Source organism: Vicia villosa, unplaced genomic scaffold (genome assembly GCF_029867415.1).
Source record: "Vicia villosa cultivar HV-30 ecotype Madison, WI unplaced genomic scaffold, Vvil1.0 ctg.000010F_1_1, whole genome shotgun sequence".
Lineage (NCBI taxonomy): Eukaryota > Viridiplantae > Streptophyta > Magnoliopsida > Fabales > Fabaceae > Vicia > Vicia villosa.
The window spans coordinates 1231701-1251862 of NW_026704940.1; the positions used below are offsets into that span (position 1 = coordinate 1231701).

At 31.9% G+C, this 20162-nt stretch overlaps 1 protein-coding gene across 3 annotated transcripts; it reads right to left on the reverse strand.

Annotated features, from left to right (window-relative positions):
- Positions 1-3783: 3783 nt before the first annotated feature.
- LOC131621698 (peptidyl-prolyl cis-trans isomerase CYP63-like) lies at positions 3784-9501 on the reverse strand. 3 transcript variants are annotated; one of them, XM_058892732.1, is made up of 14 exons: positions 9291-9501; positions 8709-8790; positions 8548-8602; positions 7679-7767; positions 7393-7417; positions 7246-7284; positions 7001-7118; positions 6586-6746; positions 6117-6465; positions 5868-5998; positions 5528-5747; positions 5115-5399; positions 4948-5025; positions 3784-4624 (listed from the first exon to the last, which is right to left on the reverse strand). In XM_058892732.1, the coding sequence occupies exons 1-14, from the start codon at positions 9440-9442 to the stop codon at positions 4255-4257; spliced, it is 2154 nt and encodes a 717-aa protein (XP_058748715.1). In that variant the 5' UTR covers positions 9443-9501; the 3' UTR covers positions 3784-4254. The 3 variants fall into 3 exon arrangements, with proteins under 3 accessions (XP_058748715.1, XP_058748716.1, XP_058748717.1); XM_058892733.1 differs by having other exon boundaries at positions 8709-8908; positions 9291-9428; XM_058892734.1 differs by having other exon boundaries at positions 8709-8903; positions 9291-9382.
- Between the last annotated feature and the right edge of the window lie 10661 nt (positions 9502-20162).

The following is a 20162-nucleotide window of genomic DNA, read 5'->3' on the forward strand; positions in this document are numbered from 1 at the left end:
ACATTGAATGTTATGGGAACTATCATATTGTCCTCCTACCACATTCGTCCACGTTTTTTTGTTTTTGAGTGTGTTTGAATTGACGGTGGATAAAATTGACCCTAATAAAATTGATTTTTATAAATTTAAGTTTAGCATACATCTCAAAATCACCCTTAATCAATTATATACTTCTTTCAAAATTTCAACATCACCTCTTCATTTGCTTTAGTTTGGAACTACAGTTTCTTTTGCAACCTCATTGAAACAACTTTTTATTATATCATCTCTGCTATGCCAAAATGCATTTAACCCGTACTAACTAATATACTTAACATAATCTTACCATATCTCTCTTCATTGCTTTTCAATTTTTTCAACCAATTTTCTTCAACAAACCAAACCCATTTTCTTCAAGAAACACATTTATATGCATAGATCTTCTCTCACCATCCTCATTCATTATATCTCCCCTCTCACCACATTTATCTATATCTTCTTTCAACATTTCATAATATCAATTTTAACATTGGATCTACTATTCAAAATAAACAAGGTAAATATAGATTTCAAATAGTTTTTCGATATCTTCCTTCCATGTTTCTTCTTTCTACTTTATCTTTTTCCACCTAAACATTTTATTGCTTCAAACTTTTTCTCTATGTAAATGTTCTTCTGATTGTAATATATTTTGCCTTTTTTTTATAAAGATTTTGTTTGTGAAAACTATTGATGTGGATTTCTGCCTGATGTCTTTGAATGAGTTCAATCTTTCTAATTTTTTTCACTTCTAGTATTTTCTTTGTTTACCATTGTTTAAATTTCTTCTTTCAAATCTCTTCTTTCAATATTTGATAACATCAACTCAAGAGTGAAGCTTCTATTCAAGATAAATACAAGTTTTACACATTCTTCAGACTTCTTCTTCAAAGTATCTCATTTCTACTTTATCTTTTTCTACTTAGTATTTTTAATATAGTTAAAACTTGAAACTTTTTCTCTGTTTTTCTGATTTTACTAAATGTTGGATGTTTTTCCATACAAAATCTATTTACTTAATATATATATATATATATATATATATATATATATATATATATATATATATATATATATATATATATATATATATATATATATATATATATATATATATATATATATATATATATATATATATATATATATATATATATATATATATATATATATATATATATATATATATATATATATATATATATAGGGGAATGCTATAACACATCCACTCATTTTAATGAAGGTGTGTATTAGCATGGTGCACCTTCTTAATTTAACATTAAAACTTCTTCTCTCTCTTATTTATGATTTATTTAATTTATTTTTATATCTAAAACTATTTTCCCTTTCTATTTTTCACTCAGTTGATTTATGTAATTATTTGATATTTAATTATCAATTTAATAATAAAAGTCCTTTAACATTGCTCATTTCCATTCTAATCCTCTATTTTATTTTATTTTATTTTCTTGACAAAAACATTTTTTAATTAAATTAGTGCATACGTATCTTTTACTGCATTAACATTTATAATTAAAAGAAAACACGTTGAGTAAAACATTATAGTAATTTCTTTTCTTGAAATACAGTTAAAGGAAATGTTTTTCAATTTTTTTACTAAAGCATTATAGTGTATGATGAAAGAAAACATTTTTACTATTTTTTGTTGGTTACAATTATATATTTTTTTAAAAACAACTTTTAATTTTTTCTTTAACAAAAATAATCCCTTTATTATTGAGTAATTAGTCTTTTATAATTTATTTTCAAATAAAAAATAAATTCTTTTGTAGTGTATTTCAAGAAGTAACTTCATTTATAAAATTGTTTTTGTTAAAAAAAAAACAACTGATGATTAAAGTACAAGAATATATTTAGTCGTTATAAAATTGTTTTTTTAAAATAATTGTTAAAATACAATACAAAGAATGTGCTTTAATTTATTAAAATAAATGTTTTTGTCAAACAATGTTAGAGATTTTTTTTATTAAAATACAAGAATATATTTAGTCGTTATAAAATATAGTTATTGAATGAGTGTAACTCGTGGTGTAACTCTTCGAGTGTAATTTGATCCCTCCTCTATATATATATATATATATATATATATATATATATATATATATATATATATATATATATATATATATATATATATATATATATATATATATATATATATATATATATATATATATATATATATATATATATATAGAGGAGGGATCAAATTACACCCGAAGAGTTACACCACGAGTTACACTCGTTCAATAACTACATCTCGAAATAATATTTTTTAAATTCAACCGATGGATTGAAACATAATATCATATAGATCATTCCTATAAAGTTTGAGCTTAATCTATAATGATTTACTATGTCATTGAATAACATCAAAATTAACGTTATAGGAAAGCTCATTTTGACGTTAATCTTTGGATATCTTGATGATATAGTAAATCATTATAGATTAAGCTCAAACTTTATAGGTATGATCTATATGATATTATGTTTCAATCCAACGGTTGAATTTAAAAAATATTATTACGAGATGTAGTTATTGAACGAGTGTAACTCGTGGTGTAACTCTTCGGGTGTAATTTGATCCCTCCTCATATATATATATATATATATATATATATATATATATATATATATATATATATATATATATATATATATATATATATATATATATATATATATATATATATATATATATATATATATATATATATATATATATATATATATATATATATATAACATGCTCGGATATTATATTTGTGCATCGGCAATTCATTCAATTCCTTTATCAAGACAACCAATCGCTATGTTGGATTTCAAGTTCTACAAAACACATTTGTATAATGGAATTGGAGAGTACAATTTAAGTGGAATATCTATTTTGCACTTCTACTGATGCATATACGTAATTTGTATAGGTTTTAGACTCTTGCCTAAGATTGTTGATTTCACATTGCAACTTTGAAACTCAAGTGCGATCAGCTTCTAAAAATTGTTTTTTGACATCACACCACGCATCCACCATATTTGTGCAGTTGTATCAGAAACTGCATTCATTATCCATGAATGATCGAGATTGTTGCATTGTTACCAAGCTCTGCAATTGAGTTAAGATTTAACAAAAAAAAAAAAGTTATTTTTCCCACCAATTGTTTTGCACATTATACATGCCCAAACACGATAGTTATTTTTGGTCAATTTGGGCGGTGCAGAAACAATGCTAAGACCAGCATAGGGAGGAATGAACATATATGGCACAGTTATGGACTTCTATTCTACCAGTACCACAATCCAATCTTGCTCGTATCAGATTTGGAAGTGAAACAGAATTTAAACCTATTTGGATAGCATATTAAGAACTCAAGATTGCAAAGATGACTCAATAAATGGAACAGAAGAAAACTTGTATGTCATTAATTCTAACTGAAACTTCTGTTTAGATCAAATACAAAGGGAGTTATTTATTTAATACAATGATGAACTGTAATAAGGAAAGGGGGCACACGCACAATCCTAGCTGCTTTAACTGAATCCTAATCAAATCAGTAGTAGTAACTGTGAACTAACAGTGGTGATTGTAGCTTGAGATGTGTGCTTTCATGTTTTCGTCTTCAATTTGAGTCACTCAACAGGGGGCAACAAAAGGGAACAAATGGTAGAGAAATCATGAAAAGTCATAGAGAAATGTCACAAGATTGAGACTGAAAAAACAAAAGGTGCCACAACAAGACAATAAAGTTAAAAACAAAGAGGACAAAGGTAATCAAAATGGGAGCCACTTTGAAGCAGCAACAACACGAGGCATTTTGCATGATTTTTAATGGAGTTAATGTATGATCCCATAGCGAACTAGTAAGTGCTTTTGGGTACAAACATCCTGATTCCTACGTTCGTTCCATTCATGACTCTTACCATGTCATATATTACATTCAAAAAGACAGCTTTTCCTACTGGATCTATTTTTTTTTTAAATGTATCGTTTCAAGTTTTGGGCACCAATAACCTTTCTCAAACCAACAAAGGCTTGATTTTAGCTAAGGCACAGTACTTTCAACTGCTCAACATTAGAACTTAACTAAAGACGTGAGAATATGTAAAAGCGGCGGAGCAGCACCAACGTAAGTCCGGGGTATTTTGCTGAGACTTGCTATCAAATGTATTTTGCTGAAACTTGCTTTCGAATGTTCAGCAATTTCATTGAGCCTACACCTACCTAGCTCCAGAATCAGGACTAGCATCTCCATAGGAAACCAACCCCTTCTGTCCTGATGCAGAACTTGATCTAGACCTGCTACGAGATATGGAAGTCCTTTTATTATAACGCTTTGGGGGTGTATCGTCAGGGGATCTGGATCGAGAAATGCCATTGCTCTTCGAATTTGACTTTGACCTCTGTCTGTCAGGAGATTGTTGATTACCTCGTCCACCAAGTCGAGATTTTAATCTGTCACTTATGGGAGGTCGCTTGTCTTCCGGGCTAACACTGCGTTTTGGACTCCGTCCACGACCATTGTCTCTGTAACGGCCTCGTACTGGACTGCGGGAGATGCTCCTGCTCTGACTTCTTCTGCTTTGATATCTAAACAAATAAACATGAAATTAAGTTTGTGAATCATATATATTACATTCCCTTTTTTTTACTAGTCAATTCTTACAAACAAACAAATTCATGCATAATGCACAAGGTTTGTAATGGATATATATACATTATTTGTATTCCATGCAACAAATTACATGAAAAAGTGAGACACAGGGACAAAAGTAAATGAATGTGAAATATTAAGCAAGTGAAATATTTATCCTATCACAGCATACCCCGATAGACTAATGTAAAGTTATATATTATTCAGCAAGTGCTTAATTTGTGCATGGGAGGATAATGTAAATTGAGGGAGAAGGAACCTGGGACGGTTTCCCCTTGGTGGGCTTCGAAAACGTCGTGGTGGTGAGCGCTCAGAATAGCTTCTGTAGCTTGTATTTCTTCAAATACAAATATTACAAGTCAGAACAAGATCCAACCATTTTTAAGGAAGCCAGTTTATTAAAACTGTATACACAAAGAAACATACCTATCAAAGTTCCTTCTAACATTTCTATCCCCATAACGATATGCACGGGGAGACCGTTCTGGAGATGGAGTACGATATCTGCGTACAAAGGCAAAGCGCTCAGTAAAGCCTCGTCCTTTTTTAACACGCTTACCATTTGGCGAAGGGCTTTTTGAAATGCCATGGCCATGTTTGGAGGCAGCTGCAGCAGGTTCAGATGATTTTTTATCAGGGCTAGCCGCTAGAGCACGTCCTTGGCTCAGCTCCCTAGAATTCTTGGCAGGACTTCTTCCAGGACTCACATCTCTGTTAAGTGATATGTCAGATAAACTTGGTATCTTCAAGTCCATGATGTTTGACAACTTGAAACTTAAATCAAAGCAAAACTCATATTGTAAGACAATTCACCTTGATTAGCAGAGCAAGAGACATACCTATTGTGATTTGAATCATCTGAATAAGCCCGATGATTAGCAGGTTTAGTGAATTCAGCTTGAGTATCATGCCCGTTATTCAGAAATTCGCCATTATCTGGAGACAATTCACCTTCTTCGTGCGATTGCTTGTCCACAGGCGTTCTAACTTTAGAATCCACCACTAGTTCTGGAATGGTTTGACTTTGTAAGGGAAGGCTAGAGGATGGCTTTCCTATGTCTGTAGCATGAGCCGCCATTTACTTAGACCGCAATGTCAACATAACAGTACTCATATGGGGAGGAAATGCGGGAGATGAGTGGGTGCAACACATGTCAAGAATTAGATAAATACCCATACCTTGATTATTTTTAGCTTTGTCGGCTTGTATTTTACGACCAGAAACACGGCGATCAGCTTTCCTATCACCAGAACTACTGTCACTAGCACTAGAACTGTCACTTTCTGTGTCACTTGAACTGTCAGAACTCCTAAAAAATACAAAAGCAATTTAAATCAGAGCAAAGATCAAGCAAACTGTAACTGAGGAAGGTATACTATAGAAAAATGTTCATGGGAATCCCTATTAAAAGCTAACTATAATCGGACCTTTTGGACTTGTGTTTTGATCTTCTACGATTGTGCTGGCTTCTTTTCTGTTTCCGCCCAATACTTCTCTTCTTCCCATGCCTGCGTTTATTTCTCTTCCTCTTCTGGTGTTTCCCATAGCTAGAAGAACTTGAATCAGAAGACGAAGAATCTGAATCTGATTCGGAATCTGAAGATGAATCTGATTCAGAATCTGAGGAATAACTATCACTGTCACTATCAGATGATGAGTATCTCCTCCTTCTCTTTCTCCTGTCTTTGGAAGATATTTTTCTTTTTCTACTTATTTTTTTGTCAGCATCAGAGCTATCGTCAGATGTTAAGGATTTTACTGACTTTCTTCTTTTCCCTGAAATGAGTAGTTCATATATTACAAACAATTACAATCGGCAGAACTTCCAAGTGACGAGATTTTTATAATATACTCGTCAGTATCTTTTCAATTTTTCATGCTTAATATCAAAGGTACCTTTCTCCTTCTCAACTGTATGCTGGCCTTTTGCTTTAGAGACTTCACCACAATCAACAATTTTAATAGGCTTGGTAGGTTTCCCGTCTGACGTCCCCAACTGCTCCATTTTCTTCAGAATCTCTAATCCTTTGGTAACTTTTCCAAAAACAACATGCTTCCTACAACATCATGTGAAAGTAAAATATCAAATCTCTCAAAAAATAGTCATCATGAATCATGAAAGGCTTGAAACTATTTAAGTAAAAGAAAATGTAAAAACCAGCCGCATGGGCAATGGCGGCAACAAAAAACTGAAAAAGGCCAAGCTGAAAATTTTAGGGGACATCAAAAACGAGATATACAGATTGAACGGTTATAATGGTGTGCAAAACACGCACATCAAGCTTGAAAGTAACATGCAAAGCTTATATACCCATCAAGATGAGGCTGGCGCTTGAATATAATAAAAAACTGTGATCCATTGGTGTTAGGACCACTATTAGCCATAGAAAGAACGCCAGGTCCATCATGTTTAAGTTTGAAATTTTCATCTACAAGGAATAAGTACTAGTAAGTTTCGTCAAATGATTAATCATAAAAGTAACTAGCCATGCATAAAAAAATTACAATCTTCTTTTATTTCTCATATGTTAAATATTTCATAAAATGTAAGCTTACCTGCAAATTTTCCTCCATATATACTTTCTCCACCTGTACCTGTCAACCATACAAATGATGTTTCTTACAAGTCTTGGTAAAGGAGAAGTCAAAAGGGGGATCTACATATTAAATTTGGTAAATAACAGATAAAATAAATCAGCATACCATTGCCTCTTGAAAAATCACCACCCTGTCAGGACATAACAAAAATTGGTATTATCAAGTGCTGAAACAATTAATTATAAAATGAAAAATAAGTTTGACAAGAATACAGTAAAAGAGAATGGTGAATTCCAAAATTCTGTCAATACTGTCACTTATGCACAAGTTTATGAAAAGAATATTTTACTGCAAGTGCACAACATAATACTGAAACACGAGATGACACACTACCTCTAACATAATTAGCTTAAGACAACCATGTAAAGAATAATCCTGAAAAGCAACTTACTTGAGCCATGAAACCTTTAATTATACGATGAAAACCTGTTCCTTTATAATGCAAAGGTTTCCCCGTAGATTCTCCAATCCCCTTCTCACCTGCAAATAAAAAACAGCACAATTACAGAAATAGCAAAGCAGGACGATTAAAGAAACAACTACCAAGAAAGCCCATCACTTTAAAAATGACATTTCAAAGTCTCTGAGCAAAAATTTATGAATTCTTTATTGAGTATCTGATATGTATCACTTTTAGGCTAGAGTGTATGGAAACTGTACTCTTGTAACCTGTTAGAGGTGAATTTCAAAAACTTATGGACACAAACATTATGAAACTCATGTTTAGCAAGAGAAAGAGAATGATGTCAGAAAGAAGAAATTCAACGAACACTTTGTGCATTAATAATATGATTTTTTTTTTTTTTTGGCTCTTTGGCCCCATGTTTTCATAGCACCTTGCGAGAAAGGCACAGTGAGGTGAGAGCTGAGCTGGCAAGTTCGTTAGAGAGTGTGAGAGAAAATAAATGTGAGGGGGAAAAGAGAGGCGGTTAATATTTGGATGTAGCTTATGGCTTTGAGCCTGGGCAGAGAAAATTCCAAATTCCTATGAGGAACATTGTTCTGAGATTACATGAGAGATCATCTTAATAATACAATATTCCATTTGGATTTGAGTTCCTCGCATGTTTTCTGCGGCCAAAGCTTAAAATGCATAGCATACATGTAAATTAAAAAGGATTAGAACCAGCAACAAGCCTAAGTTTCATTTTGCAGGGCAGGGGAATTAATCCAAACAAGACAGATAACTACCAACCCAAACTAAATACTGTTTAGCCTACAGCTAAACAACGCCCTTAGTTTAAATAAGAATGAAGTTACCTGTACACAGGGCCCGGAAATTCTCAGCTGTCTTGGGAACTACGCTAGAAAAAAGCTGCACCATTTCAAAAAAGTACAGTCAAACCAACCAGTTCATTGAAGCAAACTTCAAATATACTTACAAGCAGAGAACCATAAGAAAATCTACTAATTCAAATTACCTCAATAACAATTCTTTCAACCGGATCCCCATCAACCGATACATCGAAAAACACACAAGGATTCTTTTCCAGACTCATCGCGCTTTGGATGCAAATTAGAAAGGACAAAAACAATCAAGAATCAGAAACAACTATCCAAGGGTGTATGTATGTATGTATTGTATCACAAGGAGCATTCCAACTTTCAAGCCAGTGCTAATCTAGTAAAACAGAGGCATAGTCAATCGCCGCGCTTCAAACACTAATAATTGTAAACATCTTTCATAATTTGATGTAAGCAAACAAAAACACAGAAAATTTGAAGCTACACAAAACCCTAAACCCTACTTATCCATTTCATTCAATGTACTATTAGACTCAGTTTCGTTGCAAATTGTAGAAAAACCTAGATCTGAGTATTCACCGTGCACCTAAAATGCATCGGGAGAAGTTAATACAACTACTCTTGATAAGAGTGCAAACATTTGTTAACTGGTGCGGCGGTTGAGGAACCAGTAGATGCGGAAAATCTAATAATTTTCTAGCGTAACAAGTTTCACGTTGGTCATAATAGTGCTTGCAGGGAGAGAGGGAGAGACTCACCGTGAACGGTGGCGACGGCTCTGAATCACCAAAAACTGACAGTAACGGATGAAGGTGATGTTCGGCGTGGGAGATAGAGGAAACACGAGCGCACTGTTGAACTGGATTTGGGCCATACAAGCTGGCCCAATAGTATTTCTCTTTACATCCATCGTTTTCTATATTTCTTATTTGCAGATCCATTTCTCTAATGTACACACCCTTTTTAAACCTGTCATCATTAAAGGGTTTAGTTCATGGAGAAAGACAGAAAGTATTGTATAGCTACTAGATTCGAGAACAATATTTGTGGCATACACATAAAAGGGGGGAAATTATTTGTATTTTAAAAATAATTAAATAATATAGAATTTTATAAGTACAAATTATTTTCATGTGGGGTAGGGGTGTGCAAATAAACTAGTTTAACAGAACCATATTAAAAAAACCGGTGGCCCAATTTCAAAAGCCCAGATTATTTTTCATAAAAACTAGCCCGAATCCATTTCGTTAAAACCAATAAAATCCGGTACCCACTTTATAAACCAATTCCTAACCCTAATATCATTTTAGAAGATAGCGGCCGTTTCCTTTGTTTCTCATTCTACTTTCCATTGTTCTCATTGTTCTCTCTGTTCAATTTAAATCATTCTATTTTCACACTTTTGAAATCAATTCAGTGCTTCTTCAATTCCATCTTATTCATTCTTCTCTTTTCCTTTCATAATCTTTTGATTATCATTCCCTCTTAAAATATTATTCCATTTAAGTGTATTTTTGTTTGGGGCCAAATAATATCTCAATAGGCGTTACAATATGGAATAAATGAATATGAATTTGGGATTAGATTTGTTCAAAATGTATGAGAAAAATAGTTAGATAAACATAAATGGTTTAATAAAAACCAGTTCCTATTTTTTGTTTTTCTCTTTTCAATTAGTTTATAAGTCTCTGTTTATTTCTTTATGATTTTATATTACTAACTTTATTTTTAATATAGTTAGTTTCTCTTTTCAATTAATTTATAATTTTTTATTTTCTTTTAAGATGTAATATGTAAAAAATTTAATGTTAAATAAATTAGAAGGATAAAAAAACTTGACTTAAGAATTTATTTAATTTCTTTTTTTGAAAATCAATTACTTTACTTATAACCAATAAATATAAGATGCATGAAGACTGGTTTTGGGAAAACTAGTTTTAAACCGGTTCTAAATCGATTTTGAACCATATTAATAAAATGGTTTGGTTTATAAACCTTAACCAAATAAATGGATTGATTCATGAAGTTTGGATAACCATGCACAGCCGGGGTTGTGGGGAGGGGAAAATATGTCAGATGGTAACAGGAGTCTACGGCCTATCCTACACAGTTATAAGCTATATCAAGTTTTTTAGGGAATTACATTATCCACCACATTATCCACCCCATGGGATGCTAGTTCCCCACAGTAAAAAAATCAAAAATGTTCCTTAATTATGAAATTTCATCTTAGACGCATTCAAAATACACATATCTCAACACTTCGTGAGTCATTCTCATTTTGTTTTAAATTAGTTCAGAAATGTATCTCTAGAATATTCCAAAGATGCATTTTCATGATCTTCCTTAATATTCTTATAGATGGCTTATATGCATTCTTGTACATATGTGTTACTTATGTTGATGCCGAAAGGGTAAGTGGATCTATGGGTTATGGATGGTTGTTTAATAAGTTGCGTTGGCAGGTATTTGCGGTGCGGTTTAGTCGATTTTGAAGCTAAAAATCATCTGAAACCACAAGAGAAAAAAACGTGTGGTTCGGTTGATTTTTAAAAATAAAATCCAACTAAACCAAATCAAACTAATGCTGTTTGGTTGGTTCTGTTCTTTAAAAAAAATTATTTAACCATAAATACACATATAGAGGAAAATATAATTTTGTGTTTTATCATTCATACATTTCCATAAAAAAGATTTATAATTGTCAAAATAAATTTAAAATTTGATACATAAGCGTCATACACATTTATCTTAAGTCTAAAGAATGATATACATGAAATTACATTATTAAATAATTATCATACAAATTATACGATAAAATATATTTTGTCAAAATAGTATTTAAAATTAATATCGTACAAAGAATATGATAAAATATACATAAAATATTTGTTGATTTCTTTAAAGAATTAAAGAAATATATATTAGTCACTAAGATTTTGTTACGTAATGTGGTTTGGTTTGGTTTAGTTTGCAAAATACAAACCGCAAACCGAGCGAACACATTCGAAACAAATGTGTTTTTTTATGGTTTTGATTTGGGTCGATTAGATCTTGTAATTTTCTATTGGATCGATTCGATTTTGAACAAGTTTTGGGGTTGCCTTACTAGCTACTTTTACTGTAATTGTTATTGTGATGTTGTTAAACCTTCTCATAGCATCCTTACAAAAGAAGTTTCAATCTAAGTTAATGGAAATCAAGGATAAAAGAATCAAGGCAACTATTGAGGTTCTAAACATGAAGGTTATTAAGCTTCAAGCGTGGGAGATGAAGTTCTTATCAATATTATTCAGCTTTGGAAGCTAGATGAGATATGGCTAAAGAAATTTCTTGATGGTACAATAATTGTTAGATTTCTCTTCTTTAATGGAAGTTGCCACAATAATAAAAGTTCTTAAGATGCAAAGCACAAAATTTAATGTGATTCGGGAAGGTTGTGGAAGTGCATCTCTAAAATATTCCAGAGATACATTTTGGAATTACTTTTTGTAAAATGATGGTGTCTCATTTGCAACATCTTTTTGTGTGTCTTTGGTGCGTCTGGATATGCATTTCCGGAATATAAGAAGAGAAAAATTGGATTTTCAATGTGTTTACCCTCACTTCCATAGAGTATATAAAGTAATCCTCTTTTTAAATAGAAATGGCATACGTTTTTTATAAGTCTATTTAGTTAAAAAGACTAGGTCATGGGCCATAAAAAACATTTTAAGTCTATCAGGTTGACCTATTTAAATAAAGGGTTAAATATACAACACTCCCTATAATATTAGAGAGTTTTGATTTTAGCCCCTAGTAAAGTTTTTTTTGCGATCTCACCCTTGCAATTTCCAGATTCCTTCAAGGACCCCTGACTGCCACATTGCAGCAAATATTACTTTTTGCTGCCTACATGGCAATCCACGTGGGTGCATTGGGGTCATGGGATGATTGAGAATATGTTATATGGTGTAACAATTTTCACATAGTATTCATCTCTTATTCTCATTAGACAACGATCATGGTTTTTTCTTTAATTTTGGAGTTTCCCTATTATAATCTCTCTATGCATTCTCTCTCCAACAATTGGTATCAAAGCTTTGGTTTGAGGGAGTATAAAATTCTTAGTATAATCTGCGGTTGCAACTTTATTTGTTCTTCTACATAAGAAAATGTTTTTTATTCTCTAAAAGTTTTATGTGGAGATGTAACATTTCTCTCTCTCTCTCTCTATCTATCTATCTATCTATCTATTTCTCTCTCTCTCTCCCTCTCTCTCTCTCTCTCTCTCTCTCTCTCTCTCTCTCTCTCTCTCTCTCTCTCTCTCTCTCTCTCTCTCTCTCTCTCTCTCTCTCTCTCTCTCTCTCTCTCTCTCTCTCTCTTGTGGTATAAGGGAATTGATTCTTTTATTTGAAAAAAGTTGATATTTGAAAAGTGTTGGTTGGGAAAGGTTATGAATGCAATGTCTATCTTTATGGATTATATACTAAATTTTATAGCTTATAATACAATTTACTTGTCTTTGGCTAAGAATATTCTTGTGAATATTTTTCGTACATTCTTATCAAATGAAATTCAAAAGAAACTTGAAGGATCATATCGAGAAAAGGGTATCTCAAATCGATTTTTGTTGAAGAAGGAACTTCATAGCTTACGTAAGGATGAAAATATGAAAGTGTATGTTCAAATAAGTACTCTCAACAATATTATCTCTAATTTTAAAACTATTTGAATAAATATTTATGATAAAAACAAAGCCATTAGGCTCATATGTTCTATTCCATCTCCATATGACCACGACAAACCTGTTTTGGTATATGGAAAGGAAATTTTGAGCTTTAAAGAAGTTGCACATAAAATCACTTATGAAGGAAGAAGATTGAAGAGTAACGATAAAACTTCATCAAATTTAACGTTGATAGTTATTCACACGTCTTATATGTATAAAAATATTGGCATGGCTAAGGATGTTGTAAATGTTGAAAGCTTAGGCATGTAAAGTATAAGTGTCGTAATGAAGTGGCGTTAAAAAAATGTTATAAGTCAAATGCTAGCAATGCCTCCCTTGTTATGAAAGATAATGATAATTTTTTAAATCCAAGGGTGTGTCCTGGTGTCATTTTCGGTACCAAATTGAATGCAGAGAATTGGATAATGGTGAATGTTTGAAAACAAAATATTTTCATAGTTTTTGAAAAGACACATTCATGTGGTTTACTATTTTACGTCCAATTTTAGTTTTAAAATGGTGGCATATAGAAACCTTATTCCACATATAACTCTTTAGAGGAATCACTAAGGTTCGTGTCATTGACTCAAAGAGGTTTCTGACAACTTTGAAATCGAATTCATTTATGATTTGCAAGATATATGTGAAGTGTGTGTAATATAAGTATTATCGATTAAGTATGTTAATAGACTCCTTGATCTTGAGGAGTTAGAATAAATTTTTCAAAGCTTGCAACTCAAAAAGAGTCGTTGCATGATAACTTTTGTTCATAGGGGAATACATAAACTTACGTGGGATACTTATTTTTTTTATATCTTAATGACCAAATGAAAAAGGCATCTAAGACCTTTGTTTGTTCTGGTTAAAGTTGATGATGACATAAAGATAAACAAAATGTTGATTAATGGGTGATGACAATCTATCACGTTATGGTTTGAACCAAATTGAGCTGAGTACCTTTTGGAAATAGAGTATGAATCAGAAGTTGAGTACCTTAGTCTAATTCTTCAATATTTGAGTTGTCACCTGAAGATGAGATACCAAGTGTTGAGTCATCAGATTTCGATCCTTCAGAATCCGAGACCTTTATATTTTCTTCATAAGCTCTTTATCAGGGTTAGAACCAAGTTGATTTTTATGCTTATGATCCTGCATACTTAAACAAATGTTAGTATATCTAATTGTTCTTTAAGTACTTTGTTATCATCAAAATCCACGGGATATCAACAATTTTGTTCCAACAAAGTCTCTCGCTAGTTTGCTTGAGCGAGTTGTAATCAGTTTGATTATAGTGAAAATCTTTTGTAGTATAAGGGGACTGGACTAATCCCAGTTTGTGGGAGGAACCAGGATAACTCTGTGTGTCATTCTTTATTTCTAACTTGCTTCTTAACCTTAACATTCGGTTGCTAACATCTCTAAGATCATATTCTAAATCGATTATGAAGCTAGTTTTCACATAAGTTGAAATAATTATCCATACACAATTCAGCCCCCCCCCCCCCTTCTTGGGTATTTTTCTCACCTTCATATTCAAATTTGTGAGTGCACATTCCTTTTAGAAATGTTTTGGTTGATGTCAAAACTATGACACTTAGTATTTGTGTATATTGGATCTTATCCTCTATGTCTATATGTGCATTTTCATCTTAGGATACTTAAAATCAGTTTAGAAATTTTTTTACAAGTTAAAATTAAAATTTTAAAAATTAGTCTAGGTGTCCCCACATAAGGTTTTTCAGGTTGACACATAGAAGCCTTTGTTCAGCATGTGTCAACACATAAAGTTTTCAGGTTGACACATAAAAGCCATTGTCCAAAATGTGTTGATGCATAAGCACCTCAGGTCAACACATAGGTTCTTCATATCGACACATACGCCCTATAGGTCGACGCATACTGAAGATTTTGCAAAAACAAAGTTTTTGTCCAGTATGTGTCGATGCATAAACACTTCAGGCTGACACATAGGTCATTCAGGTTGACATATACTTCCTACAGGTCAATGCATACTGAGTTGTTTGCAAAACCAAGCTTTTTTCCATTATAGGTCGAAACATACTTCCTAGAGGTTGACGCATGTTGTCTAAAAATGCTAAAAACTTGTAAAATTTTCTAAGTCATGTTTTCCTAATATTATCTCACTTACACACACACACACACACACACACACAACACACACACACACACACACACACACACACACACACTCGTGCTTTTTCAAATAGATGAAACCAAAGAATATACAAAGCAATCTTCATCATCTTCAACCTTTCTCTATGAATACACACAACAATTACACATAAATCATTCTTGTTGGGAGCCATCTAGACTTAGGTTGATAATGTCCAATTTAGGATTTGTAAACCCAATAGGGTTAAGAATTCTTTGGGGGTTTAATTGATAAAAACATTTGGAGTTTTCTCTCCAAGATCAAGGTTGATTTGGGGGGCTTTTGGCAATTCTTTTACAATGTGTGCACTTATAAACTGGACGTTTCTTTCCTTTATGATCTATGTATTTTCTAGACCTTCTATCCCTTTTAAATTCTAGAGTGTTTTTATTTATGGAAGACCTTTGACTTGATAAAATTAGGTCAAACTTCTTTTTTCCTTATGTGAATTTTCCTAGGATTTTACGTATATCAGTTACTTCTTCTATAAGGGAGTCACACCGCTTACATTCTACTTTTAAATTTATGAGCTTAGTTATTTCTATTTCTAAAGAACCATTGATTTTCTTAAGATATCTTAGTGATTCCTTAAGACATACGATACACTCTCTCAGTTTATCATTTTCTTCCACTAATTGACCACTTATTCTAAATAGTTGTACATAAGATGGTTTAATACTTGGAACAATATCTCCCTCGTAGGATACCTTTAAGCATATGTTATCGTCTTTGTTGGAAGAGTATTCTTTCATATCTCTCCCCGAGATTGAAGTCTCTCTTCCCCTTCTTCGTTTGAGTATTGAAGAAATGTTTCTTCTTCTTTGTTATTCCTTGAACAAGAGGGCCCTTCATTTAATGTTGAATCTTCCGATGATCGTTCAACTATTGAGTCTGTTCTTTTGAAGGATTTCACAAGAGTTGTATGATAGTAGTATGATGAAGATGATGATTCTTTGACTTGTATTCTTCCATCTTTGTGTAATTGAACTAGTCTGTTCAACTTCTCTATAATGTACTTCTTTCTTGGGTTTTCCTGAAATTCACGAAGGCTCATCTTTTGATTTATGAGTTGGATTAAACTTACAATTCTTCATTCTTAGATATTTGTTATAATTTCCAATATTTCTAAGCTTTGAAAAACATCTATGAGTGGTAACTTTATATTCTTCACCTCGTGTGTTCATATTCTCTTGTTTGATATTTGGAGAAACTCCATATATCATTTCAATAGTATCCCACATATCCTTGACGGTATTGCAATGATGAACACAGTACATTTTTCTACCATTTAGAACTCTTGGTTTTGAAATTTATTTTAATTTTTCTCTTTTCCTCTTTGGTCCAAAAAGAATCGGGTTTATCTACTACTTCATTATTTACTTGATGAGTAGGGATAAACATACAATTGACTATTGTTTCCCTCAATTCACGATTTGTGCTTTGAAGAAAAATTCTAAACGTAGCTTGCCAAATATTAAATTTACTATCATTGAAAAGTGGTGGTGTGATTAGAAAAGATATGTTATCGAAAGTCATTTTTCTCGTGAGACGATTAGTGCTTAAACAGGAGTTAGGCCCTGACGCTACTTGTTGGACATGTGACTTCAGACCCAAAAAGGAGGGGGTTGAATTGCGTTGTTGAAAAAAACTTAATTTTGGAAAGCTTTGCTTAATAAAATCAAAGTTTAAAAATATTTTAAACAATTAGCAGTGGAAATAAAATGTGGAATGTTAGTTGCAGAAATTAAAAGAATAGGAAAAAGAAGGACACCAAGAGTTATAGAGGTTCGCTAAAAAAAAGGACTTACTCCTCTCCCCAAGAATTGATCTTGAAAGTATCTAATAAACGTTAAGGGTTTTTAGTAGGAAATACCCACGAACCCCCTTATACAAGGAAAGATGGTTGATTTTCAACCAAAGCAATGATATAATAGATTTGACTTGTGTGTCTTCTCTTGGTGAATCGAAGCGATTATTCCTCTCTTTACAAATGGTAGATTGAAGTGAGTAGTCTTCTCTCTACAAACAGTAGAGTGAAGCAGTTAGTCTCCTCTTCACAAACTTTGCAAGTTTTTACATGGGTTGAGCTCACGAACCTTTAAACCTTAATTTTATACCGGGCTAACTAATAACCTGTGAGATTTTCAAACCATCGTAAATCTTACTGGCGATAAATGCTTTTATGACAGTAAAAAAATCGTCGCAACCCAAATGTTAAGGCAATTTGAACCACCACAACAATTAGGAAAAACTACCGCAATATGTCTTTTTATGTCTTTTTTCTTGTAGTGATTCTTGTGCATGAAAAAAAGAAGTAAATGATGTTGTTCACTTGTCCTTATACCAAAAAAAAAAAAAAAAAGTAAAATATATATGACACTATTCACTCATTTTTGTGGAAAAAAATAGAGTGAAATAAATCTAACAATGTTCACTCGTCTTTGTGGAGCAAAAGAGTATAGTAAAATAGATCAACATTGTTCTCTTGTTCTTGTGAAAAAAATGATAATGAAATGAAATGAATTTGACATTGTTAAATTATACTTCTAACCAAAACGATAGTTAAATAAAATGAAATTTGAGAATGTTCAATTGTAATTTTCCAGAAAATGAAATGGAGAAAAATGGATTTGACCTTGATTACACCTTTATATTATAAAAAATAGTAAAATAAAATATTATTGTATTTATTTGTCATTGTGTTAAAAAAATTGAAATAAAATATATCATATCTATACTGATTAGTGAATTTGTTAAATAAAATAATAAAATATTAAAAGAGATAATTGTGTATATAATTGAAGGAGGAGGATGATTATTATGTATTAATTCTTACAATGTGTACATACATACATCTTAAAATTCATTTACAATTTCTTAAAATATATTTAAAATTGTATTGTGTCGTTTAAAATCATTTATCAGTTAACTTGTTCAATTAAAGACTAGACCCTAGTGGTCACTGGTTACGTTGCCTTTGAGTTTGACATAGATTTTATATCATGTTACATCACCAAAAACTTTCTATATTCTTATATTTGAAGCTAAGTGGAATGTCAAATTTTTATTTAATGTATCGCGGTATTTTCTAACCAATGAAGTTTGACACATACGCTATCAAAAAAAGAAAACTTTAAGAAATAGGCCATATTATTATTGATGTTGATTCATGCGTTATAATTTGAATTTGAAGGATATATTTAGTAGTTTTGATCACAATTTTGAAGATTGATTTCTTTTGTTTTTTCAAATGACTAATGGTAGTTGGATTTTTTTTTTTTTTTGATAATATATGGTAGTTGGATTTTTTTTTTTTGCTTTATAGCACCGGTTTAGTCCGGTTCGGGGGCGAGTTCTGGCATCAAGTGGTTCCATCCCACTCCCGATCGCAGTTGCGGGGATCGAACCGTGGTTCTCCCTACCAAGTCCAGCGCCAATCACCACTTGACCAACTAACGATTGGTTATATGGTAGTTGGATTTTGTCATCAAAAGAATTGAACTCAACATTTTTATCATTTAAAGATTTGTTCCTTCTCCAAATGATACTGTCATTGCTTACCAATTTAAATTTAATTTATATATTTTAAAGCTTTTCGGTATACCATTTATATTGAAATCTTTTGAATGTGTTTGATTATGGTAAATATACTACTTTTTATTTTTATGAAATTTATTCATAATAAAACTAGTTTTTATAATTTATAATTTTAAAAATTAAAATAAAATATTTTATATTAGTTCTAGTATAATTAAGTTGTCAAATAAATTTTAGTATGAATACATTTTGCATCAACCCAAACAAAATACCAAATATCAAAAATTAAAATGCTTAATTACGCATTTTGTTTTTTCATTGAGAAAATAGTTTTTTCGTCCCCTATCATATAGGTGATATTTGAAAAACCCCCGTAAAATAAAAGTTGCATAGATTATCCTAATTTTTCTAAAATATTTTAATTTTAACCTTAAGCAGGACGCATCATCAAAAATGCTGATGTGACATCACCTTTTATTATTTTTTATTTAAATAAAATGCCACATGTGTTTCTTGTTTATGAACTGACAAAAATGCCCTCATTATTAGGGATAATAGTTAAGCTAATTTGGAACATTTCACGATACTCATTTCAAACCCTAACTATCTGATTTCCCAATTGTGCGTGATATTCATCCTCTTCTTCAACTTTGTAAGTGTTCTCCTTGCAAGGATCAACAGGAATTTCTTCAAAAATGTACGATTTTTATGGTGATTTGCAGAAATGTCATTGAACTAGCATTGTTAGATATTTCATTGATGGGTTATTGTGTATTTGCATAAATGTGGTGTTTTAGTGTAATCTTTCATCATGAAGGAAACTTTGTGCATGAAAATCACACGTTTTACAGGGGAAGGAGTGAAACCATTGTTGAAGGTCAAGAATTTGATAAGTGGGGTTTTTTTGAAGCTGTCAGTTTGGTCAAAGATTGGGGTTACGATGACTTTAGACTTTGGAGGAAGATTCCACATGTTGTTGATGATGCACAAGCTGGAGACATTGCTAATCACCGCATGTCTTATAAAGTGGATGGTCACATTTAGGTAGAACATGGGGTTCAAGACATGACGACCAAGGTGTTGAACCCTGATGTTGATAGATTTAATGACTGCAGTGAAGATGACAGTACGGATGATGATGACATAAGATTTGATGACAGTGAAGAAGAAAGAGCATGTGAGGTAGAAGATGAACAACTTGAGCGAGTG